General features: G+C 35.7%; 1 protein-coding gene across 1 annotated transcript; it reads left to right on the top strand.

The window, feature by feature from the left end:
- Positions 1 to 1,629: 1,629 nt before the first annotated feature.
- Positions 1,630 to 4,627, top strand: LOC143593978 (uncharacterized). The gene is made up of 7 exons (XM_077073419.1): positions 1,630 to 1,776; positions 1,850 to 1,910; positions 2,044 to 2,080; positions 3,234 to 3,311; positions 3,405 to 3,476; positions 3,758 to 3,798; positions 4,344 to 4,627. The coding sequence occupies exons 3-7, from the start codon at positions 2,073 to 2,075 to the stop codon at positions 4,391 to 4,393; spliced, it is 249 nt and encodes an 82-aa protein (XP_076929534.1). The 5' UTR covers positions 1,630 to 1,776; positions 1,850 to 1,910; positions 2,044 to 2,072; the 3' UTR covers positions 4,394 to 4,627.
- The last annotated feature ends 22,512 nt before the right edge of the window (positions 4,628 to 27,139 follow it).

Genomic DNA, 27,139 nt, shown 5'->3' on the forward strand with positions numbered 1-27,139 from the left:
GCTTTAATGTGTATGGTCGAAAGAGAAACTCTTGATAAAGTATAAGAAGAGGATGTAATGGCTCAATTTCAAGCTTTCAAAAACCGAATGACAGAAATATGCAGCCCATGTGTTTAAATTTATTTATCACTGTGCTTCAATTTTTGTTTACTTTACACTATATGAAATACGGTTAAAAAAAATTCTAAACGTTACTCCTAACATTTGGTTCTAGATTCGCCAATGTATATATATAACGCAAACATTTTGTTGGATCGTGAGATTTTATTTAAAAATATTACATGTATTTTTAAGATTTTCTAGATATAGCTGTAAGCTTTTTTAAAACGTTTTTTATATACAAATCTTATTTTTATATGCATTTTATATATGACTTTTACTAAGGTTTTTAATGGCTCTAAACATATTTAGAGTTAAAAATATACCGCATTAGGACTTTGGGCGACGGGTATTTCCCGAAACAAGAAATATTGAGCTTGGGCTACCCAACGCTATTTGCGATCGCAGACGTATAAAATCGTTATTAAGTACCCAAGAATCCAAGATAGCCATGCTTTATTCATTCATTAAAAAATGTTTTTATTTTTCTTTGGGTTATCCTTCTACAAGAATAAACACAAATTATATAAAATTAATTGTATGAAAACCAGTCGTAACATACATGTTATTTGTAAACTAAATCTGCAGCATACCTTTTTTTTTTCTTTTTAGAATGTAAATTTAATCAACATTAAGATAAATTTCTCCATGCATGTTTATAAAATATTTATAAAGAACCTAAAAAGTATTACGTGTAAAGCTAAAATCATTTGTATTAAAAATTGTTTAAGAAAAAGTTACAATTTATGGAATATTAAACATTAGTATATTTTGATACAATATCACGATCAAAAACATGTTTGTATTACTATTTTTTAAATGAAATATCGAAGTTTTTTTAAATATAAATATATTGTTATCCATAACCATTTTAGTAAAGATTAGAAGGGAGAGCCAAAAGTTTTAAGAAAATCGGTATTTTAGTAAATACCTTTCTAATCATCTATGTTGTAAATAATTTTTCCAGTAAAAAAACTCAGCAAATCGTTGGTCCATAGGTAATGTGGGGGAATGTTATCTTTGGTGGGGCCGTCCATGAATATTTTAGTTGTACCGAGTGTTTAATAAAGGTTCCGGTTATTCACACACCCTTGGAATCTATACGATCGATCGTATGGCTCTTATACGAATGTATAAGACTGCAGCTTTGTCAGATTCTCGCAACATTTATCTGCTTTACAGGAACATTTCATACGACAGTATAACTAGTTTTTTTTAACAATATGTAACTTTTGTATGAACTTTAGGTTTGTGAGATTTTTAAACAAACAAGTATACAATTTTCTTTTCTAGGAAGTGTGAGGTCTGAGAAGGGTATAGCTTTGTCTCGGAAGGGTGTATGAATATCATGAAACCATAATAAATTAGAGTGTTGGGGTTTAAGTAGCAAATGAGGGGTTCCCAATCTCAGCCCTCAAAAACAAAACCTGTTTCTTTCTTTCTTTCTTTCTTTGTAATCTGTTGAGTTTTAGTTGATTAAACAAACCCTGAGGAGAGGGTGATTTTGTTGGTTGACAGAGAGCATGGAGGAGCTTTGAGCCGGAGAAGTTCATTCCAGGACTCGTAATCGGTTTCATTTTCGGCATCTTATTCGATTTAACAAAACCATTCACAAGGACACTTGTATCCAAGTCCAATTCCAATTCGACCAACTCTCAAGATCAAAATCTCAAAATGGTCACTCACTTTCTTTCTTTCTTTCTTTTATTATTATTATTTGGGCCCAACTTAATATAGATTTTGGTTTTAGGTTCTGGTTGTTAGACAAGATTTGAAGATGGGACAAGGAAAGGTTGCATCTTAGTGTGCTAGTAAGAAAAGAATTTTATATATATATATATATATATATATCAATTTCATTTTCTAAGCCTTATTATTATTATTATTATTATTATTATTATTATTATTTGTTAAAAGGCCTTTCGTTTTGTTTGAGAACTACAGATGCTGCCACTGGATTATATTCTAAACTCATGCAAAGGTTTCCCCTTTTACTTTTGGATTATGAGAATCCTAACCTTGTTTGATTTATTATTATAAATAAATAGCTTATAATGATTGGAAACTATCAGTTGATATTGCTAATTACTATAGATAGATTTCAGAGTAATATTAATTTATTTACTAGCTTAAACCTTTGAACCTTTCGCATAGACTATTGGCATGCCATACTTTTCCCAAACTAAATGATTTTATTGGATTTGTTTTTATCTTTAGAGTAACTGACTACTTGGTGAGTTGCCTGCCAAAATATTAGTCTTTCCTAATGCTTCATCTCGTTACTGTTTGTGTCGAGACTCATGATTTTTCAAGTTTTCATCATGGCAGCTTATTTTCCATGCCACTTGCCACACTTGTCAAAGTAATTTACTTATACTCTCACCCGTAGCTCATGGTAAGATGCATTAGCCTTGCAACCGTTACCGTGCCTCCATTGTTGTCCTTGCAAAACCCTTTATTACATGTCACCAATTTTGCAGTAAATGAATCATTTGGATCATATAGTGTAAGGTTCAGCTGATATAGAATATGTTTATCATTTAGGAGTACGAATAAGGTTATTACTAACTTTATTTTCTTGTTATCTATCCTACTCGAATTGATCCATTATGTAACTTATATACGCCTCTATGGCTGTCTTCGCTCAAAAACACTTTCGTGATTTTTTTTATCCAGGGAAATTCATGATTCTCACCTCAAATAGTGATGACATGAAGCATGAAGAAAGATGGGAAATTGATGATGACTAAATAGTGAAATACAAAAATTAAAATTTAGTTTTGGTTGGACACTAATTCAAACAACGTATTTTTTGTTGGTTTCGCATGTAAGGTTAGGTGCCGACCAACATATTTATTATTGAACGACGGAAGTAGCAAGTTACCTGAGGACATGTTCCTCATTTACTTAGGAACAGTTTAAACATTTGATGCCACCTAAGAGTTATATTGCCACTAGAAGGGATTAGAATGAACTATGAAGTATGCTATATTCCATCATTCCATTTTCTAGTTTCTCTTTTGTCAAATTTAAGGGTCCTACTAAATGAAAATTGTAAATATTAGTTTTTTGTTGAACTTTTGGGTCATGAGCTACATATGTTTTCTGATAAACACATTTGTGTAAAATTTTAGCCATCAAAATCTCTTGCGTCGGTGGGAGCGTTGTGGGCAAGCCAAAATAGTCGTGACATGCAAAAATCAACAGGAAATGTAAGCAAGTGTTCTAATTCAGTATTTACAACTTAGGTTCATAGCATTTTGTATTTGAGCATGGTGTTTATCACGCAATTTGCATTCTATTAGGAATAAGCTGCTGGAAGAAGCTGAGGGGATTGGTCTTCCAACTTATGTTGTTGCCGATGCAGGACGCACCCTGTCATTTTTCGATCACAAATTGACATGAATTTGTATTGTTTTTGAAGATTATATATCTATGTCTCATTTAAATCAACCAAAGATTTGTCTTTGTTTTTCCTTGTAATGTAACTAAATTTATTACAATTTCTGTGTCATTGAATTGACTCTTTTGACCATTAAAAGTCAAAAGAACAATTATTAATTCAAATATTTTATGAATAGCTTTTGTTGAACCCAAACACACGTTATTATTAATGCATTTATGAAATTATATGTTTTTTATTTTTAGCTTGTCGCAGGTCTCCCGCAGGGTCAAAAACCGTTCTTGCTATTGGTCCTGGTATGCTGTTTCTCTCTCTCTCTCTCTTTTTTTTTATTTTTAGTTGCATAGAGATTAAAACATCTCAATTCTCGAAAATAGGATACTTATTGCTTTTATAATATTAAATTGCATGTATTTTTTTTTTAATTATACTATGATTTGGTGTTCAAGAATTTAAATGGTAGAAATTATTAGGGAGACGTTTAATCAAAACCAAAAAAATGTAGAGAACTACGAGGACCACGTAATGTAGTTGTACCTTATGCTTCAAATGTGATACAGAAGGCAATTTTCATAACTGCACACCCACTATCTCATGAGATCATCAATGCACTAGGTGCAAGTGCTTTATTCGGTTATCGTAGTTCATGACATAGCATTGGTTTTGAAAATAATGCATCCTGAAATTATTATCTATAGCTAATCATCAATGCACACATCTTTTAAAACCACCTCTAGCACACTAGTTAAGTAATTGTTAAAAGTAGTTGTTTTGATTAACAAGGTTATTTCCCCACATATAATATCACATTTTTTTCTAAATCTTGATCTTGATTGAGCAGGTTACAAATCTGTTGTTGATTCTGTAACGGGGAAGCAACGGCTGTTATGATGTCAAGTTTCGTGTTGGGAAGGAACAGACTCTGTGGTGTTCGAGGACACAGTTCTTTTAGGGTGATTTACTTCCCGTGGATAAAATGATGATCAACAATTAAGCTAGACGGTTAGGTAGTTCTGTATGGCCCAAATTACTACTCAGGTTTGATACTGTTTGTGATTTCTAAGGACCAAAACCAAACGTCCGCACAAGTACCATCATATCAAAGTTTGGATGTTTATTGTAACATGTTGGGTTGTTTTGTCACACGTTTGTAGGGGGTTTCTGTGGGCTGAAATAAGAGCATGAGTACGGAAGCACCACTAATATATTGTATGGTAAGTCTCATAAAAGAACAAATCCATATAACTTGTATGACCATTTGCAACTTCATCTTCAAGCAAAGTTTTCGGCATAGTTATCATAGGGGCGCATAGACCTCGCCTAGTGCCTAGGCGCAAGGTTCAGACAAAGCCAAGGTTTGAGAACAAAAAATGCAATTAAGTTATGTTTATATTAGTTTTATATATATAGAGTAATATTTATGAATCTGTTAATCTGTAAGTATTTATCATGATCATTATTGATTTGCAAAGAAAAATAGTTATTTACCACCACACACAACACGTACACATCCCACTCTCACTCTTCTAACCTCATCTTTCCTACACACACATTCATCACTGTCCCTGATGATTGAGTGCTATGTGCCTTATGTCCAAGGCTTGATGCAAAACTACTATCGAGCCGGGGGTCTCACCGGAAGCAGCCTCTCTATCCCTATGGGATAGAGGTAAGACTGTCTACATCTTACCCTCCTCAGACCCTACCATAGCATTGCTATTGGTGGGATATACTGAGTACGATGATGATGATGATGATGATGATGATGACATTCATCACTGTCCCTATTACGTGAGCTTACTTTATCGGTTCTTAAGACGAAGAGAAGCAACAGAGCTGCTGCAAAGAAAGAAGAAAAGAACCACACGACCTCTTTATCACATGTTTTTAACCATAGCAGGCTGTTTTTTTTTTCAAAAATATCAGGAGCTGGTCTGAATATGATCGGAGTGCTAAGATGGCCGCAAGGCGGTTTGGTGTTGCCTCACTTTGCCTATGTGCCTAGGTGCACAAATCTATCGCCTTGGTTTCTGATCAAATCACCAAGCTCATCACAAGGGCCGTCTCCGAGAACCCACTAAAATTTTAGGGTCTGGGACAAGTAGAAAAAAGTCGTCCAAAACCACGCTCTCAAGTCTCAATTGTATGATAGATAATTTCACAAATTTACTAATATGGTTGCCTTTTAAAAGCCCAACATGGACCAAATCAAAAAAATATTAATAAACAAGTTACTAAAATGACTCATACAAAGCACAAATGAAAATATTTTTCTATAAGAAAAAAACACCATTTGTGGGAATTAAACCATGACCTTTTAAATCTATAATCTAACACTCTTTTCATTCAACTAGTAACTTATTTTGTAAGCTTTTGTTTTTAAACAAATTTATATATAAAATATAAATATTTTTTACAATTATGGGTCTCTCGGGTAAGTGAGCTTGGGTCCACCACCTCCTCACCCACCCTTTGGGCCGGGCCTGCTTATCACATACCATTTTGGCATTTCAAAAACCAAAGTCGCATGATTGTCGGTCTCATCACATTTAAACTTTTCTCAAAGCGTTAACGGATCATAACTTCATTGTCTCGAAGACATCAATAGGGCCCAGACCCTTGGGGGTGGCAGGGTGGTCGAGTGGTCGACGGCCACAGGCCTGACATCCCGCTAAGCCCGAATTTTATTTAAAAAAACTGTATGTATTTTTGTTAAATACAATATGTATATTTAATATTTAAACTCAATTACATAACCACTAGTTTGCTCTAGTGACAAATGGGTATTACTTCCAAGTTCCAACCAAAAGGTTATGGGTTCTAGTCTCGTCTGAGACATCTTTAATCATATTTTTATACAAAAGTTTTTTACACAACTCAAATTATAACCAAGTAAACCTATATAAAAATTGGGGAAAGTGAATACGGTACTGTTAGCCGTATAACCTTAGACGCAAAACACATCAAAACGACGTAGTTTTGATTAAAAACAATTAAAAATTTGATTTTGTTATTGTTCAGGTCATCTCTAAAACAATTTAAAAGAAACCCTAAAAACTGAAAAATAAAAAAATTACGTACCTGCTCATTGGTTTGTTCATCCCCTGCAAATACCTTCATCCTTATTCAAGAACGATTTAATCACATTGAATTGATAAATTGAATCATTTAATCACTTATTGTGTTCATTATTAATCTGATTTAATCACCGGAATTGATTTTTCAACAAAAATATTTTAGTTCATTATAATGGAATTGGCTCATAATGGAATTGGCTCATAATGATTAATAAATCTTTGAATATGTGTAATTCACCTTATCAACAGGTGATGATGAATAAGAATGAGAACGGCGAGTTTATTTTTTCTTCAGATTTAGGGTTTGTATCTTTTTAATATGTTTTATAGATGACCTGAACAATAGCAAAATCAGGTTTTTAATTGTTTTTAATCAAAACTACGTTGTTTTTGATGTGTTTTGCGTTTAAGGTTATACGGCTAACAGCACCGTATTCACTTTCCCCATAAAAATTAAATTGTTTAAACCAAACAAAATACTCCTTTTACTTAACGCCCAAAATAATTTTCGTCTTTAACCCAAAACTTTTTTGCTTTCTCAGAGCCGGATCTGAACATCAACACATGTTTAGCTAAGTTCGAGGTCAACATCGCTGAAGAGTGGCTCAAGAAGCCCTGGACGGTGACATAAGGCAAATGGTACGTGTTAGATTGGCCCAGATGCAACAAAATGTCGTACAACAAATGATATTTGTTATTGTTACAACTTTTAATGTATTTTTATTTAGTATTCGAATTCGTAAAAGTTATCTCTTGTTGATGTGAATAACTATTGGATTTCCCCTATGTTGTGAGGGAGTTCGATCGATATTGGTTTAGTTCCTTACAGTACCAACACTCAGTATAACAACCCAAAGATAAAAACAAAATAAAGTCGTGATATATACTCAAAAGGATGTCAAATGTGGTTTACATCGATCGAAAACCAAAAAAACAAATAAAGAACAAAATAATAAAAGTATGTATAAAGAACACAAAAGTAAAGTATTCAATGAACACAAAGATAAAAATTTATGTTGAGCGTGTATAAAAATAAGCGCATAGTAATGATATAACTGATATTTTATAAAAAGGTCACACATTAAAGGTTATAAGAGAAAACAAAAATACAATTTAAATTAATAATAATAATAATAATAATAATAATAATAATAATAATAATTAAAAGAAAAGGCCAAATTAATAAAATTACAATTCATTGTATCACAATTTTTATTATAGTAGTTGGGTGTTCATGTGATACGGCAGGAAACAACACTTTAGGAATATTTATGAGTTGACTTAAGGCTACCTCGAGCTCGACTAAAACATCATACCGAGCTGGCTCGGCTGGACTCAAAATTAAAATCGAGCTAGGATATTAAACTCGAGATTGACTCGATTAAGAGTCGAGCTAGCTCACTTGACTCAATTTGGCTTGAGTTTAAAACGTATTTTATCATAAATGCCAAATATATAACCTATTTTTGCCAAAGGGCTAAAAATAAAACTTTCATTAAACAAAGAGTTGGTAAGTTACATATTTTACTAATTCTTGCGTTGGGTTACCACTTTGTAGTAGGGGTGTGTTTTTTAACCGTACCCGAATAACAAACCTGAACCGAAGTGACCCAGGACCCGAATAACCCGATCCGAATTCACCCAAACCGATTAAAGTCCTAACCCGAACCCGAGATAAAATATTCGGATCAGTATTTGGGTTGAAATACCCGAATTCGGGTTGACCCGAATAACCCGAAGTATAATACATCGATGCATGTATCCCTAATTGTAACACCCCGTAACCGCAGCGGAAACGTACATGGGATGCAACAGACACATCTGATATCAACAGCATTGTTTATAAAGAAAACACCACTACATTAATTTAAACGTATTACATTGTTCTGAGTTTCATAACCATCTAAGCGTTATCACATAAGTGTTACCGATAGTACATTATCATATTTTATGCAAAATATAGATCTCTAGACTTCCACAAAATAGCACACAGCATCGAACACATATCACTCATTCCGATTTGAGTGTACCTAGAAAGCATGTAAAGAAAACGGGTCAACTACGAATAGTTGGTGAGTTTCACTAATTTAAATAAACCATGACAAATCATTATAAAAATCATAAGTAAGTGATGTAATTATACTGAGTTCACAAGTGAAAACTCTATTAACCCCAAAACATTTCGATTAACCCCCGGGAACTCTGTTACCCCAGAATACTTCCAATAACCCCTGGGAACTCGGTTACCCCAGAAACACATTTAATAACCTCTGGGAACTCTGTTACCCCAGAAACACATTTAATAACCTCTGGGAACTCGGTTACCCCAGAACACTGTTTCGGGCCTTACAATATTAGCAACTCAGTTAATTACCATCTTAATACATTACCGTACGATTTCCGTACAATAAACATTATATAAATACATTCGTTTCCATGCGATTAGCATGTACTTAAACTCTTTGATAGAAACATGCTTTCCGCCCCGGGAAAATATTTAAAACAGTTCAGTAAAAAGGGGCTCGTGAAAACTCACCTTGTTGGTGAGCAGAGGGGTAATACCGTGAACAGCTACCGGCCCGGATCTGTAATACGATCCCTAAGTCATTACTACACAATTTCTATTAATATAACTTAAATTCGTGTTAACCGGTACGTCCGGGGACACTGTTAACCCAGTACCGTACGCGATCCGGGGACGATGTTAACCCCGATACACTTCTCAGGACTTAGATTGTGATATCACTTAGAGTTCTTTAGTCAAAACTACCGATAGTTTGTTTTCTCGTTTTGCGTGCTTAGCACGGTTATTCGTCTTTATGTTTTCAAAAAATGAGTTTGACCACATACGTCCCGAAATAGTCATTATTGATATTTTCATTAAAGTGGTGAAATTAGGGCTCGGTTAGACACCCCGTTTGGCCGCGGGGCCCGTTTCCGCCTTTAATACACCGGAAACGGTTAAATCGGGTAAAATTACCCAAATCATCCGAATTATTTTCGGATGATTTATTTTCACTTGATTAACTTAGTTTCATGAAAATAGTCCATTTTTAAGGTTTTTATGCACCAGTCAGCTCGCTTGGGCGAACTTTGCCGGTTTACTCGTTTTAAGCTTTAAAAGTTTGTTTTTAAGTTCCAATTAGCACAAATAAATATCCGTTTAGTCTTGGACCTTGAAATTTTGTACAAAACATATTTTGACAGTAAGGAATTTTATAAAATTTTTCCAGAATTAATTTTTGTATCTAAGATTTATTTAACCATTTTTAAACGTCATTTAAACACCAAATATGTCGAAAATACCAAACAACCTTCGAAAAATCCCAAATTTTTCTGGGATGACTCCTGTCACCCACATAGTTCCCTGTAATTTTTCCAGAACCAAAAACTCATTTTTCATGCCATGTTTACCAAAACCGACCTAGAAATCCCTAGAACTCGTTTTACCGAAAAGACTACTTAGACTTCTCCAATGAACCTGAAATTTTGTGTGTGACTTTTATATGTTATAAAAAGCTTATCTTAAATTTTCCAGAAGTTTTCATGATGTTTAGCTATTTTTCACCATTTTTGGCCAAAACCGAGCATTAAATTCACCAAATATTCATCCTTTATCCAAAAATTACCAAATTTCACAGATCTCATATTTTCATGTGCAGATCATCTCTGTGAAATTTCATGACCCAACTCTAAGCCTACCACAATCTGTCCAAAATAACTAAATCACACGAAAACCGAACTATCTTGTGTTTTCTAGCGTTAGATCGCAAAGATCTTGGTTTCTAGCCTTTGCTAGCCACTAGATACAACACTTACAAGCACATCAACACCACACCAAGCAAGTTATACCCACAATCAAGCCATTTCTTTCATGGTTTCGATTAAAACATCAAAACAAAGATTTTGACCGTAAAAATTCGTTTTTGACTCTTTTAGCTACTTTCTTGGACCAAGATCCTTTGTATAACTTGTATACATCCCTTGATCCTCCAAGAATCGGTTTCATCTCGGGTTTTCACCCATTTTTCATTTGAAACCTCATTTTCTCAAGATTATGGAATCAAAACTAAGAATCAACCATTAAAATCATGTTTATACCTTGAGTTCTTGCCTAAAAAGCTTGGGTTTTGGATGGATGATGAAGAGGTTGAGAGGATTTTGGGAGAAAGTTTTTGGAAAAAAGAAAAATGGATGTGTGTGTGTGAATAGCATGGACCGATCGGTCCATGTTAAGTGGGTGGGGGGGCCCACATCTCCAACCATGGCCACATATTCGGATTGCGTAATCCGGATAATGTTGTGGATAATCTGGTTCAGTTCGTTTTTCGGTTAAACGTTTAATTCAGCTCAAAACGAGGCCAAAACGGTCGTTTTTCGGCTTAAAAATAAAATTTATATAAAACTGATTTAAAAACTTTAAAAACTTAAACCATGACGTTTATTGACTTAACACATCGTATTGTCGGTAATTGTGCATCTTTTTCGGTTTGATCGATCGTCTCTTGCTTGGTTTGATGTTAAAGGTTTCGTTTATCGTACCGACGTACTAATAAATCGAAATCCTTTTTCTGTGCTATAATTCACTTATCCCGAAGCTTTAATACTTCGTAAACATCACTAAACATTATATATTTTGTCTATAATGTAATTCCCGATTCGTTCGGGTTTCAATAACCGTTCATCGATTAATCGTAATTCCGAAACGACTAGTTGTACATTTGAGTATAATTCGTACTGTGAATCTTATATACTCGTATAAACACATTATAATTCATATATTCAGTATTGAATAACACGTAAATAGTATATTCCGGCTAGGGTATACCTGAATTTGCCGGAATCGTTACATTCTCCTCCCGTTATAAAAATTTCGTACTCGAAATTTTACGCGTCAACTACTTCCTTTTGAGGAAATAGGTGGGGGTATTTCTTCTGAAATTCGTCCTTTCGTTCCCATGTATATTCTGGGCCTCGTTGCGAATTCCATCTAACTTTGACCAACGAGATCTTATTGTGTCTAAGTTGCTTGATTTTCCCATCTACTATTTCTATAGGCTCCTCTACAATGTTGAGCTTATCATTTATTTGGACACCCTCTAAAGGTAACACCGATGTCTCATCCGACAGACACCTTTTCAAGTTTGACACGTGAGATACGTTGTGAACTGCACTCAGTTCATCAGGCAGTTCTAATCGGTATGCTACAGGAACGATTTTCGCAGTAATATCGAATGGTCCAATATATCTAGGGGCTAACTTCCCCGCCTTTCCAAATCTAACCACACCCTTCCACGGTGATACTTTCAAATACACTTTATCACCTTTCTCGAATGATAACGGTTTTCTACGGGTATCGGCATAACTCTTCTGCCGATCCCGTGCGGCCTTCAGATTGTTCTTAATTTCAAGAATTTTGCTGGTCGTTTCCTGGACCAGATCTGATCTAATAACCTGTGTGTCGCCCACTTCCGTCCAGCAGAGTGGTGATCGACATTTCCGACCATACAATGCTTCATACGGTGCTGCTTTTATACTGCTATGATAACTGTTATTATAGGAAAATTCAACGAGCGGGAGATGTTGATCCCAATTTCCCTTAAAATCCAGTACGCATGCGCGAAGCAAATCCTCCAGGGTTTGAATGGTCCTCTCAGACTGACCGTCGGTCTGAGGGTGGTATGCTGTGCTAAATTAATACGCGTTCCCAGCGCTTCTTGCACAGCTTGCCAAAGCTTGGAGGTGAAATGGCTATCCCGATCAGAGATGATTGAGATGGGTATCCCATGACGAGACACAATTTCATTTATATAAATCTGCGCAAGTCTCTCAGTGTTATAATTATTTCTAATTGGGATAAAATGTGCCGATTTGGTTAATCGATCCACGACTACCCAAATTGTATCATGTCCTCGGGACGTTTTGGGGAGATGTGTCACAAAATCCATCGTGATCTGCTCCCACTTCCATTCGGGAATTTCCGGTTGTTGTAACATTCCCGAAGGTTTCTGGTGCTCCGCCTTAACCCTCGCACACGTCGTACACTTGCCGACGTATGTGGCTATATCCTTTTTCATACCCGGCCACCAGTAGAACTCCTTCACATCCTTGTACATCTTATCCGAACCCGGATGTATGGAATATTTTGATTTATGCGCTTCATCCACGATTAATTCACGAAGGTCATGGAGGGTCGGGATCCAAATCCGATTTTTGAAGTAGAGAACTTCGTCCACGCGCTGTTCGAAATTCTTCTCGTTACCGTAAAGTCCCTCTTTTTCCAATTGTTCCTCTTTCAACGCCTCGCGTTGAGCGACTTGAATCAAATCTGAAAGGTTCGACTGGACTATCATCCCCAGCGCTCGCACTCGCAATGGCTTAACCCGATCCTTCCTACTCAAGGCATCGGCTACGACGTTAGCCTTGCCGGGGTGATAACGGATGTCACAGTCATAGTCGCTTAATAATTCGACCCATCTGCGTTGTCTCATATTCAGTTCTTTCTAATCGAATATGTGTTGCAAACTTTTATGATCGGTGAAGATGGTGCACTTTGTACCGTAGAGATAATGTCTCCAGATTTTAAGTGCGAAGATAACTGCTCCCAGTTCTAAGTCATGAGTAGTGTAATTTTTCTCGTGTACTTTTAACTGTCGGGATACATAAGCTATGACTTTATTATTCTGTATCAACACACATCCCAATCCTCTACGGGATGCGTCACAATACACGACAAAACCATCGTCTCCGTCGGGGAGACTTAAGATCGGCGCTTGGCACAATCTTTGTTTTAGCGTTTGAAACGCCGCTTCCTGTTCTTCTCCCCAATCATACTTTCGATCCTTTTGAGTCAGGAGGGTTAAAGGTTGGGCGATGCTGGAAAAGTTCTCTATAAATCGACGATAATATCCGGCTAAGCCTAAGAATTGGAGGATTTCCTTTGGCGATTTAGGCGCTTGCCAACTCTTAGCTGCTTCAACCTTACTTGGATCAACGTGTATTCCTTGATGGTTTATAACGTGTCCAAGGAATTGCACTTCTTGTAACCAGAAGTTACACTTGGAGAATTTTGCAAACAACTTCTCCTGATTTAGAAGCTCTAAAATTAATCTTAAGTGTTGCTCGTGCTCTTCTTTATTCTTCGAGTATATCAAAATATCGTCAATAAACACGATGACGAATTTATCGAGGTAGGGTTTACAGACTCGATTCATGAGATCCATGAACACTGCTGGCGCATTTGTTAGCCCGAAGGGCATAACTAAGAACTCGTAATGGCCGTAGCGAGTCCGGAATACGGTTTTTGGGATATCCTCCTCCTGAATTCTAACCTGATGGTATCCCGATCTAAGATCTATTTTTGAGAAGTAGCTCGCACCTTGTAGTTGGTCGAACAGATCATCGATTCGGGGGAGAGGATACCTATTTTTGATTGTCAACTTGTTCAACTCCCTGTAGTCAATGCACATTCTAAGGCTCCCGTCCTTCTTTTTCACGAATAGTACCGGTGCACCCCACGGGGAATAACTAGGACGAATAAATCCTTTATCCAACAATTCTTGCAACTGGTTGGATAATTCTTGCATCTCAGATGGTGCAAGTCGGTAAGGTGCCTTAGCAACAGGGCCAGCTTGAGGTAACAGATCGATTCTGAATTCGACCTGTCGGGTTGGCGGTAATCCAGGAAGTTCCTCTGGGAAAACCTGTGGAAATTCGCGTACCACGGGAATATCGTCCACCCGTTTTTCCTCAGAATCAGTGGCCGCCAGGCTCGCTAGATACGCCACACATCCCTGACGTATATATTTTAACACCTTGAGGTGGGATATAAATGGTATCATGGTGCCGGATTTTTCTCCATGCACTAATACCTCCTCGTCATCCGACACCCGGATCTTGACGATTTTCTTTTCACAGTTTATTTCTACCCTGTTACGTGCTAACCAATCCATTCCCACTATCACGTCAAAACTACCCAATTCTACCGGTAACAAGTCAATCAGAAAGGATTGTTCGTTCAGAATAAAAGGGCAATTCCGAACTATCTGATTAACTATCATGGTTTTACCGTTAGCGACTTCTACGGTGTAAGGTTCTATGGTTTCACCAATAGGAAGGTTTGCTATAGAAAGGAATCTAACGGAGACAAAACTTCTATCGGCGTCTGTATCAAATAATACAGAAGCGTAATGATCAGAGACGAGGAATGTACCTGTCACTACACTGGGGTCCTGGCGTGCCTCGTTCGCCCCCATCACGAATGCTCGGCCTCGTGCCGGATTGGACGACGATGCCTGACCCGAGGGTTGCCTCCCGTTTCCTCCCTGGTTCAGTTTCGGACAGTGTCTTTTAAAGTGATCCGTGCTGCCGCATTCATAGCAAGCACGGCTGGTGGTCACCATTTGGTTTCCTTGCGGGTTCTGCTGTCGGGCTGGTTGGGTCTTAAATGGCTGCGCACGGATAGGTTGCGGTTGTCGGTTCAGGTTGTTCAGATTTGTCTTACAATTTGGTGCGTAGTGTCCAATCCTGCCACACCGGTGGCACACCACCTCTTTGCACACGCCACCATGGTGGTAACCACATTTCCCACACTTAGGAAACGTTCCCTTCTGCGGTTCTTGCCTTCCGCCCGAACTAGTCATGGCGTAGTTCTGGGCAGTGGGCCTAGCACGTTTACCTTGCTGCTTTTCCTGGGTCCTATGGTCATGTGAACTCCGCTTCCCCCCAGCGGACTCTCCTGCCACCTTTAGTGACCCGCTTCTTACGAAATCATACGTGACGATACCAGCTTGCGTCACCGCACCCTCATACGTCTGGTGTCCCCCAGAATTGACTATACTCCTTACTACTGGAGTTAGTCCCCAAATATAACGCTCCACCCTCTTCGACTCTGGGGTGACCAACCATGGTACCAATCGCGCCAACTCATTAAACCGGTTCGTATAACCCAAGTGGTCCGCCCCCTGCATCTCCAGATTCCACAATTCATTTTCTAATTTCTGCAATTCGTTTCTTGGGCAGAAATGTTCCAATACAAGAGCCTTGAGCTCTGTTCAGGTCATGCGGTTTGTCGTCGCCTGACCGCGAGTCTGCACTATCGTGTTCCACCATGTCAAGGCATGGTCCGTGAATGTGCAGGCAGCATACTTAACAACACAATCCTCGGGGCAGTTGCTGATATTCACCACGGATTCTATTTTCTCGATCCATTTAACCAACCCATTTGGTCCTTCAGACCCGCTAAACTCTAGAGGTTTGCACAACATAAAATCCTTGATCGAACATCCCCTGGATGCACGAATCGGTTCCGTACGGTTCGTCTCTACCGTAGGTATAGGGCCATTACTATCTGTAACGACCACCCTAGGCGGTGCGTCATTACTCGGAATCGTGTTATCGTTTTGTGGAGGATTAGCATTTTTTTCCCCGTTATTATTGTTGGTCGTTTGATTGCTCGGAGGGGTTGGATTGGTCGAATTGTTAATACTGGCGGCGATGCGCGATACTATATCCGGTATCGCCGCCTCCAACTGGCGAGCAATCAGACGGCTCACGTCCACTTCCGACAATTTGGCTGAACGTTTTGGTGCCATTCTACACAACATCAAGAAAATATATATAATCAATACAAGTTCCAATCATAAAACACAACAAACATTCCATTCATTAATAAACGTTAGTACATATTACACAAACATCCGTTCATATTACTTTCCTGTCACTATTACATTAGATAAGTTTTCCTACATAGGGCCTGTGTCGGCATCATCTCGACATAACCCGCAACGGGTCAGTGCTTGAATGATACCCAAAAGTATCTATACTGATATGCCCCAAAAGAGACCCACCCTAAGGGCCAGTGGTTGTATTATAACTAAACAAGATTCACTCCATGTTAGCATCACCACTAACTGCTTACACAGAGTATCAAAAAAAATGGTCCCTGTCTATCCCCAACCCAAAACAACTAAACACGGTGGTAAACCAACCCCACCAACATCGCCACCAACACCACCAACACGGCCATCATAACCCGAACCCGCATCTCCATCCGGCCAAGCATCCATTGGGAGTATGAGCACTCCCTCTTCAGCTGGGCAATCGCATACTGATGGTCCAGTATGCAATCACCCAAGTACATCCTCCTCTGGACTCCCACCGTCAGGGCGGCGGAGTGCTCGTTCACCTGTTCGGTGAGCACTCGGAGCCAGGCCGCCGCGTCCCGTTCCTGTCTCGGAAGACCCCACACAGGTGGAGTCGCAGGCTCGGGACGAGAGCTGGAGGACTCGCCCCTGCGAGTAGCAGGTCTGGGTGGGGGCGAGATAGGTCGGACAGGTGGGATACTGATCCGCGCCATGAGGCGGGGTCCGAATCCGGGGGGTGCAGGAGCGACCTGTGGTGCGGGTGGGGTCGGGGATCTGGCAATCCTAGCTGGGGAGGACTGGCCGGAACTCCTAAGGCTAGCCTCGGAAGGCTCGGTGCTAGATGCTACGAGTGGGCTCCCAGAGTCCCCGGAGCTGACCTCCTCCGGGTCCTCCTCAATCGACAAACTGGGGGTTCTTGACATTTTACCTGCACACAAGTTAACAAACATATAGTTCTTTCCATAGTGTAAATCATAATCAAATTAATATACACTTACTTATACAACTTGACCACATAACAATATTATCACATATCTGCACGTATGTTGCCAATTTTACCTATTAAAGTCCCCCGTGACTTTCCCCGAATTCCCTCGTGCAGACAAGTCTGTTATTATGTTCCGGACCATAATAACCCACTTGTCCATCCAAGTTCATCCCGATCTCGTCACAATATATTATTTGTTGATATTCAGATCCTATAATACTTGAGCTACTGGTTATATTTTAGGTATCTTTTAAAGACATCCTAATTCTTTATAACCAATGGCTCTGATACCAAGTTCTGTAACACCCCGTAACCGCAGCGGAAACGTACACGGGATGCAACAGACACATCTGATATCAACAGCATTGTTTATAAAGAAAACACCACTACATTAATTTAAACGTATTACATTGTTCTGAGTTTCATAACCATCTAAGCGTTATCACATAAGTGTTACCGATAGTACATTATCATATTTTATGCAAAATATAGATCTCTAGACTTCCACAAAATAGCACACAGCATCGAACACATATCACTCATTCCGATTTGAGTGTACCTAGAAAGCATGTAAAGAAAACGGGTCAACTACGAATAGTTGGTGAGTTTCACTAATTTAAATAAACCATGACAAATCATTATAAAAATCATAAGTAAGTGATGTAATTATACTGAGTTCACAAGTGAAAACTCTATTAACCCCAAAACATTTCGATTATCCCCCGGGAACTCTGTTACCCCAGAATACTTCCAATAACCCCTGGGAACTCGGTTACCCCAGAAACACATTTAATAACCTCTGGGAACTCTGTTACCCCAGAAACACATTTAATAACCTCTGGGAACTCGGTTACCCCAGAACACTGTTTCGGGCCTTACAATATTAGCAACTCAGTTAATTACCATCTTAATACATTACCGTACGATTTCCGTACAATAAACATTATATAAATACATTCGTTTCCATGCGATTAGCATGTACTTAAACACTTTGATAGAAACATGCTTTCCGCCCCGGGAAAATATTTAAAACAGTTCAGTAAAAAGGGGCTCGTGAAAACTCACCTTGTTGGTGAGCAGAGGGGTAATACCGTGAACAGCTACCGGCCCGGATCTGTAATACGATCCCTAAGTCATTACTACACAATTTCTATTAATATAACTTAAATTCGTGTTAACCGGTACGTCCGGGGACACTGTTAACCCAGTACCGTACGCGATCCGGGGACGATGTTAACCCCGATACACTTCTCAGGACTTAGATTGTGATATCACTTAGAGTTCTTTAGTCAAAACTACCGATAGTTTGTTTTCTCGTTTTGCGTGCTTAGCACGGTTATTCGTCTTTATGTTTTCAAAAAATGAGTTTGACCACATACGTCCCGAAATAGTCATTATTGATATTTTCATTAAAGTGGTGAAATTAGGGCTCGGTTAGACACCCCGTTTGGCCGCGGGGCCCGTTTCCGCCTTTAATACACCGGAAACGGTTAAATCGGGTAAAATTACCCAAATCATCCGAATTATTTTCGGATGATTTATTTTCACTTGATTAACTTAGTTTCATGAAAATAGTCCATTTTTAAGGTTTTTATGCACCAGTCAGCTCGCTTAGGCGAACTTTGCCGGTTTACTCGTTTTAAGCTTTAAAAGTTTGTTTTTAAGTTCCAATTAGCACAAATAAATATCCGTTTAGTCTTGGACCTTGAAATTTTGTACAAAACATATTTTGATAGTAAGGAATTTTATAAAAGTTTTCCAGAATTAATTTTTGTATCTAAGATTTATTTAACCATTTTTAAACGTAATTTAAACACCAAATATGTCGAAAATACCAAACGACCTTCGAAAAAACCCAAATTTTTCTGGGATGACTCCTGTCACCCACATAGTTCCCTGTAATTTTTCCAGAACCAAAAACTCATTTTTCATGCCATTTTTACCAAAACCGAGCTAGAAATCCCTAGAACTCGTTTTACCGAAAAGCCTACTTAGACTTCTCCAATGAACCTGAAATTTTGTGTGTGACTTTTATATGTTATAAAAAGCTTATCTTAAATTTTCCAGAATTTGTCATGATGTTTAGATATTTTTCACCATTTTTGGCCAAAACCGAGCATTAAATTCACCAAATATTCATCCTTTATCCAAAAACTACCAAAATTTCACAGATCTCATATTTTCATGTGCAGATCATCTCTGTGAAATTTCATGACCCAAATCTAAGCCTACCACAATCTGTCCAAAATAACTAAATCACACGAAAACCGAACTATCTTGTGTTTTCTAGCGTTAGATCGCAAAGATCTTGGTTTCTAGCCTTTGCTAGCCACTAGATACAACACTTACAAGCACATCAACACCACACCAAGCAAGTTATACCCACAATCAAGCCATTTCTTTCATGGTTTCGATTAAAACATCAAAACAAAGATTTTGACCGTAAAAATTCGTTTTTGACTCTTTTAGCTACTTTCTTGGACCAAGATCCTTTGTATAACTTGTATACATCCCTTGATCCTCCAAGAATCGGTTTCATCTCGGGTTTTCACCCATTTTTCATTTGAAACCTCATTTTCTCAAGATTATGGAATCAAAACTAAGAATCAACCATTAAAATCATGTTTATACCTTGAGTTCTTGCCTAAAAAGCTTGGGTTTTGGATGGATGATGAAGAGGTTGAGAGGATTTTGGGAGAAAGTTTTTGGAAAAAAGAAAAATGGATGTGTGTGTGTGACTAGCATGGACCGATCGGTCCATGTTAAGTGGGTGGGGGGGCCCACATCTCCAACCATGGCCACATATTCGGATTGCGTAATCCGGATAATGTTGTGGATAATCTGGTTCAGTTCGTTTTTCGGTTAAACGTTTAATTCCGCTCAAAACGAGGCCAAAACGGTCGTTTTTCGGCTTAAAAATAAAATTTATATAAAACTGATTTAAAAACTTTAAAAACTTAAACCATGACGTTTATTGACTTAACACATCGTATTGTCGGTAATTGTGCATCTTTTTCGGTTTGATCGATCGTCTCTTGCTTGGTTTGATGTTAAAGGTTTCGTTTATCGTACCGACGTACTAATAAATCGAAATCCTTTTTCTGTGCTATAATTCACTTATCCCGAAGCTTTAATACTTCGTAAACATCACTAAACATTATATATTTTGTCTATAATGTAATTCCCGATTCGTTCGGGTTTCAATAACCGTTCATCGATTAATCGTAATTCCGAAACGACTAGTTGTACATTTGAGTATAATTCGTACTGTGAATCTTATATACTCGTATAAACACATTATAATTCATATATTCAGTATTGAATAACACGTAAATAGTATATTCCGGCTAGGGTATACCTGAATTTGCCGGAATCGTTACACTAATTTTAATATGGTAGTTTAGCGGTAAAGTAACATAGTGACCTTATGTATTCTTGTTTGGCTGTTCTCAAGACTCCAATTAATATTGGATATATCACATTGGATCCAAATGTATTAATTACCATAAAGCATGTTGAAAGTGTATTTTCAATTCAAAAACTTAAATAATATAGTATTTAAACCAATATGTATTAAGCATGTTTCTTCAATTTAAAAAAGTATTGATCCACATGCTACAACATTTCATCCCGTTTAAGGCATGCTTGTATGATAAATTTCATGTTTTGCTAAATATTATAAGTTATTATTGAATATGGTTGTACTAGATTGAGGCCCGTGTATTACACGGGTAATTGATGAAAATTTTAAACTTTAACCATTAAGTGAATTACAATCAACAAAATGATCATATATTGTTAATACAATTACAATTTATATGAAAATTACAAAAATTACATAACTAAGATAACACAAATACGTTACAAATAAGTAGTCACTCCGTCCCATTAGAAGTGTTATGTTTGAAAAACACAGAGTTTAAGATAGATTGAATGATTACTTTTCTTGCTTACCAAATGACAATAATGCCCTTAGAAATTGGGTCCATCAATATTGGTTATTAATGTTAATTGTGTGTGTTTAAGGGTAAATTTGGAAATTGATTAATAAATTTTGAAAGTGGACATTTGTAATGGGACAAACAAAAAAGAAACATTGACACTACTCCGTCCTTGTACACTACATTTGTGATTGTAGTGGTTGGTATACATTGTTTATCAAAATTCAAAATCTTTAGTCCATGTCTGCTTGTAACTATTTATAAGGTAACATATATGTCTGCTTATAAATCTTGATATAGCCATGTATAGTTGTCTGTGTGACAAATAAGGTTATTCAAGTACATAGCGCGACCCTAGATAAATTAATATATATATATATATATATATATATATATATATATATATATATATATATATATATATATATATATATATGAAACTAACCAAAAAATATTCATACACATAAAATAACATACCTTTTGATCAATTAATATATATGATGTCCTTTGAGATCATTTGTTCATGTTTATCGAAAAAGAAAAACATGATTATCCCAAAAAACAGATTACCTGAACTTTGATAATATAATCATCATTAGAATTTGAAATTGATTGATCATGAAAAATTATTTGTAGTTATTAATATTCTGCATATAACAATTTTTAATTAATTTTATATATTAAAATTAACAATTGTATAATCAAGAAACATATAAAACCCAAAATTTAAATATAACAAAATGATTTGTTTCATTTCATATGAATGGAAAATGACAAAGACATACTAACCTTAAAGCCATGTTCAAATAACAGTAAATTCTTTTTTTTTTTAAATTATGTATAGCTTTATTATTTTGAATATAAACTATAATAAACATTTTAATTATGTACTACCCAACAGGTAACACTAACATAACCTCAAATCATTGTATTTGTCTAAAATTAAAATTACTAAGTAATTTAATATTGAAATAATTTGAATGAATAGCTGATGAAAACGATATTCTAGGTTTTCATATCCTAAATGATTTTTGGAAAACGAAAATAGTGGAAAGAGATTGAAACATATTTTTTTGTTTAAACTTTTAAATGCTTTTAATTAAGTAATTTGTCTTACAAGGCATATTAAATTTAATATATTTGAATGTATAAAAAATATAAATCAAGTCATAAAATATATGTTTCTGGAGTATTTTTGTCTTGAGTTGTGAAATTAAATATTGATATTCTTATTGCTAACCTTTTATATTGCACAAAAAGGACACGTAAATAAATGATAGATAGTTCATATAGTAAATCGTTATTCATATGGATTATAATTATAATATTCAACTTCAATGATTTAATGTTAAACACCGAGATATATATAAAATGTATTCTTCATGTTTGAAATATTTATGTAAAATGGTTGGAGAAAATAAAGAAAATACACATGTTCCTGAGTTCAAATACATATGAGAAAATTTTAAATCCAAATTTGAAACAAATCTTATATAAAAATGATGCATTGCTATTCAAATCCCAGTTTAAAAACAAGTTACAGTTTACATTGATTTTAATTAACTATGATTTTAAAAATTTATTCTAATAGGTCTGCAACTTTAATTTTGATATTTTCTTATTTTATCATCTTTCACCATTAATGTTAATGAATGTGAATCAAATAGGATTTACATTCAAGAAAAATAAACATCAATTCATATATAGAAATGACTTAAAATATAAGGATCAATATTGAAATGTTGAAAAAAAAGAGGAAGAGAGCTATGAGAGTGACAAGTGGCAAAATGGGTAGTTATTTATTAGAATAGATAGAAATTATGGTTTTATAACGGCTTGGAATATGATTTTTTTTAATATATGATGATGTTAAAGCTGGATAAAATTTTTTAAACCCGAAATCCAACCCGAATTTATCCGACCCGTTTAACCCGAAACCCGAACAAACTGAACTTATTTGGGTCGGTTCTTGGGTCAATTTGTTTTGAGCTCAAACCCGAACAACCCGAAACCTGAATAAATAACCCGAAGAACACCCATAATTTGTAGGTGATTTATCCACATTCTCTTACCAATGTGGAATAAAGGAACAATAAATAATGCTTGAACTTTGAAAAGAAATGCAATTATTGTATGTTTTATAGAATTTACACTGTGTTTAAACACTTACAATTAGTTAAAATCTTAAATTTAGTAAAATTATTTTTTTCCCTCCTAGTATACATTTCAATAAGTATATATATATAGGGGTGGAATCTAGAGAGAACTCCTCTTAAAGAGAGAACTAGAGAACTAGTAAAGAATTATTTTTAACTATTTTAAAAAAAAATATTTTGTGATTTTTTTTTCTTTCCTCATTCTAATAAGATGATATTGACCCTAAACAAAAAAAAACCTTGTCGGTGTAGTAATGTAGTGCATATGTGCACTAATGCCTATTGCATATATACAATAGTGTTTTATTGCTTATAATACAACACAATTGCATTATCCAATACACACTATTGAATATATGCAAATACGACACTAATAATTGTATGCGAAACACATTATCGCACATATGTAATACAACACTAATGCACATATGCACTATATCGATTTTTTTTTAATTTTTGTATATAATATAACACTATTGCAAATAAAAAATACAAACAACTATATATATGCTATTCAACACTATTTCAAATATCAAAATGCACAATATTGCACATATGCATTATAAAAAAAGTCGGCGTATTGCATATATGCATTACTCGTTAATTTTTTTTATTTTTTTTAGTTTTATTTTTTTGTGGTGAAGAATAACAACATATAAGAAGGACGAAAGAAAAAAAATTAAAAAATATTAAATTAAAAATACTTCATTATTAGTTCTCTAGTTCTCTCCATAAAATGGAGTTCTCTCATGATCCTCTCCCTATATATATATATATATATATATATATGGAAAAGATCAAGAAAAAACCTTTTTTTAGAGAGAGAACTAGAGAACTAATAAAGAAATATTTTTAATTTAGTTAAAAAAATATTTTTTAATTTTTTTTTCGTTCATCCTTCTTAAATGTTGTTATTCTTTACCATAAAAAACATAAAAAAAACTCGTTGTAGTGCACATATGCAATACATCGACTTTTTTTTATAATGCAAATAGTGGTGAATAACATATATGTAATTATTTGTATTGTATACGTGCAATAGTGTTATATTATATACAAAAATAAAAAAATCGATATAATATAATATAATATATTTATTTATATACGATAAAACCCAGAAAACTACTATCAAATAATTTATTTTTAGCTTTCTAAACAATTTTAATTACAAATGTAGAAATGTAAAGAGACAAAGGTGTTGTTTGTTTTCCTGAAAAAGGTATTCACAGCCTCTTTTTTCAGCGTTGCACAGACCATGCGCAGACGTTTCTGTCTGCAGACTGTTTGTTTTCTTGAATACGTTTCATTATAAGACGTCTGCGTAGGCACTTCTTGGTGCAGACTTTGCCCATCCACTTTTGAGATCTTCTAAGGTTCGCAGAGGGTTAAAACACTACACGCTACCAACACACTATCAACCACCACCACCATCCACCACCACCGTTCACCACCACCATCCACCACCCACCCATCATCCACCACCACCACCGTCCATCACCACCACCACCCACCCACCCACCGTTCGCCACCACCATCGTCCACCCCCACCACCTACCACTACCGCCCACCACCACCACTTTCCACCACCCACCACCACCTTCTACCACCACCACTATCACCATCCACCACCACCAACACCCACTACATTAGTTCGTACACCACCACTATTTTATTTTAACAATCTTCAGACTTTAAAAAACAAACAATCTTCTTGTAGACTACAGAGGTTTGGTCCACATCTTCTTCTACACATGTCTATAGATATGGTCCGCAAACTACATACATTTTACCTCTTAAAAAACAAAAAAACACCAAAGTGTAACTCACTCTATTTAAACTTCAACTAAAAGAGAATTCCTTGGCATTAGCTAATGAGTCTATATTTATTCCGTTACAAGATACAGCATATCAATATTAATTGATTTGCATACTACAAACTACATAAGAATTAGGGTAATGGAGTATCTCACATTCCGAAGAAAAATTATAAAACACAAGTACCAAGAACGTTTTATTACATATATATATATATATATATATATATATATATATATATATATATATATATATATATATATATATATATATAAACAACGAAGCAAACATACTACGTATGTAAAAGGACGAGCAATGAGGAAGATCAAAGATAAAGATTTTACAAAATCACTTACATATTATACTTGTGCTGAGCTGGGAGAAACACAAAGCCAAAAAGATATATGCTATGTGATGAAATTTAGGGTGTTTTCACTTTTGAAAATATATGCTGATCTAACTTTACAGCAGCAAACTTTATGGGTTAGGATTATGTTAACAATAAATAAAAAGTTTCTGAAAAAGTGATTTCATGGTACTTTTAGGATAAGTTTGTCCATCTCTTTGAAAGAATATTGGAGATATGATGGTTAATAAATCAAAGCAGGTTCCTGCAGGTGGAATATGGTGGAAATAAATTAGAGGAGACAACATTGGTTGTCACACTTCCTTTTCAACTTAATACTACTTGATATCTGAAAGTAGCTTTCAAGTGCTATTTTTTGGCGTTTGTGTCCTGCTTTTTTCAATTGAATTTTAAATTTTGGTTCCAATATATGCTTATTATAAACTTTAGAGCAAATTATAATTAGTTTAGAGCATTCTCATCCCATTTCCTATAATTATGTGTAGGGAGTTTGCAATTATAGGGTGAAGTTGTAAGTGATTGTGAGTGTAAATTATAGGGTGGAGAGCGAAATGTAGTGATTTTTTGTAAATTTGGGGAAACATTTGGGGAACATTGTTTGCTCCTATTTATGCTTGTTAAATTGCTTTCATATCTAATCTAACAATACTATTAAAACAATACATATTGTCCACATGTCATTCAACTAGCCTCTTCACATCAATTGTCTACATGTCATTCAACTAGCCTATCCACATCAATGCCACATCATTGTCAAGTCATCTATTATTAAATCGAAAATGATGTTAATGATGGGAATCGAACCCTGGCACAATCCCGAGATGGACACTTAACAAATGCAACAATGGCCAACCAACCAAGGACTACTGATGTTCAATTAGTTGAAATACAAATCCTATATATTGAAAGAACAAATGGAAGGTTTTGTAATTATGGCAATGGCTGAATTTCTCAACTATGATTTTAGTAAATTGTCCATAAAAGACTCCTTGGCTGAAATAGAATATAACAATCAATGCATGATCAATAATCATTTGAAATTTGAACTGTTAACTGACATTAGTTTTATATATATATATATATATATATATATATATATATATATATATATATATATATATAGAAAAGAGTTCAACTAAAAAACAAGTGTTTTGTGAGAAGTGTGAGAAGAGCTTTAAAATAAAACAAACCATCTAAATATGACACTATACAATGTAAATATGAAACAATACAATTATTTAGAAACTACCAATCTCAACCACTAGATCATAGATCCAAGTGCCTAGATCTATTCTTATTCTTCTCACAAAAATATTGTTTTTTACATTAACCCTACCATATATATATATACTAATTATGACGTCATCCGGGTTAATGTCCGGTCCAACCTCTCGGGTCGGTCCGACCTGTGACCCGGTAAGGCGTCCGGGCCGATGTCTGGTCCGGGTCTGAAAACATTGATTTATACCTTAAGATTTTTCACCCTAATCATTTTAATCTCTCTCTTGACGTACTAACTCCACCATCTTCTATATTCCGGTAATGTAGATCGGGATTAATCGTTTTCCGGTAAGGTTATATATTATACTCTAATGGCCAACAATGTTATATGATTTTCCGACAATGTTATATCTTTTTCCGGTAAGGTT

The sequence above is a fragment of the Bidens hawaiensis genome, unplaced genomic scaffold, assembly GCF_021521415.1.
Source record: "Bidens hawaiensis isolate Kalapana, Puna unplaced genomic scaffold, B.hawaiensis_p1.1 tig00042960_1, whole genome shotgun sequence".
Classification (NCBI taxonomy): domain Eukaryota; kingdom Viridiplantae; phylum Streptophyta; class Magnoliopsida; order Asterales; family Asteraceae; genus Bidens; species Bidens hawaiensis.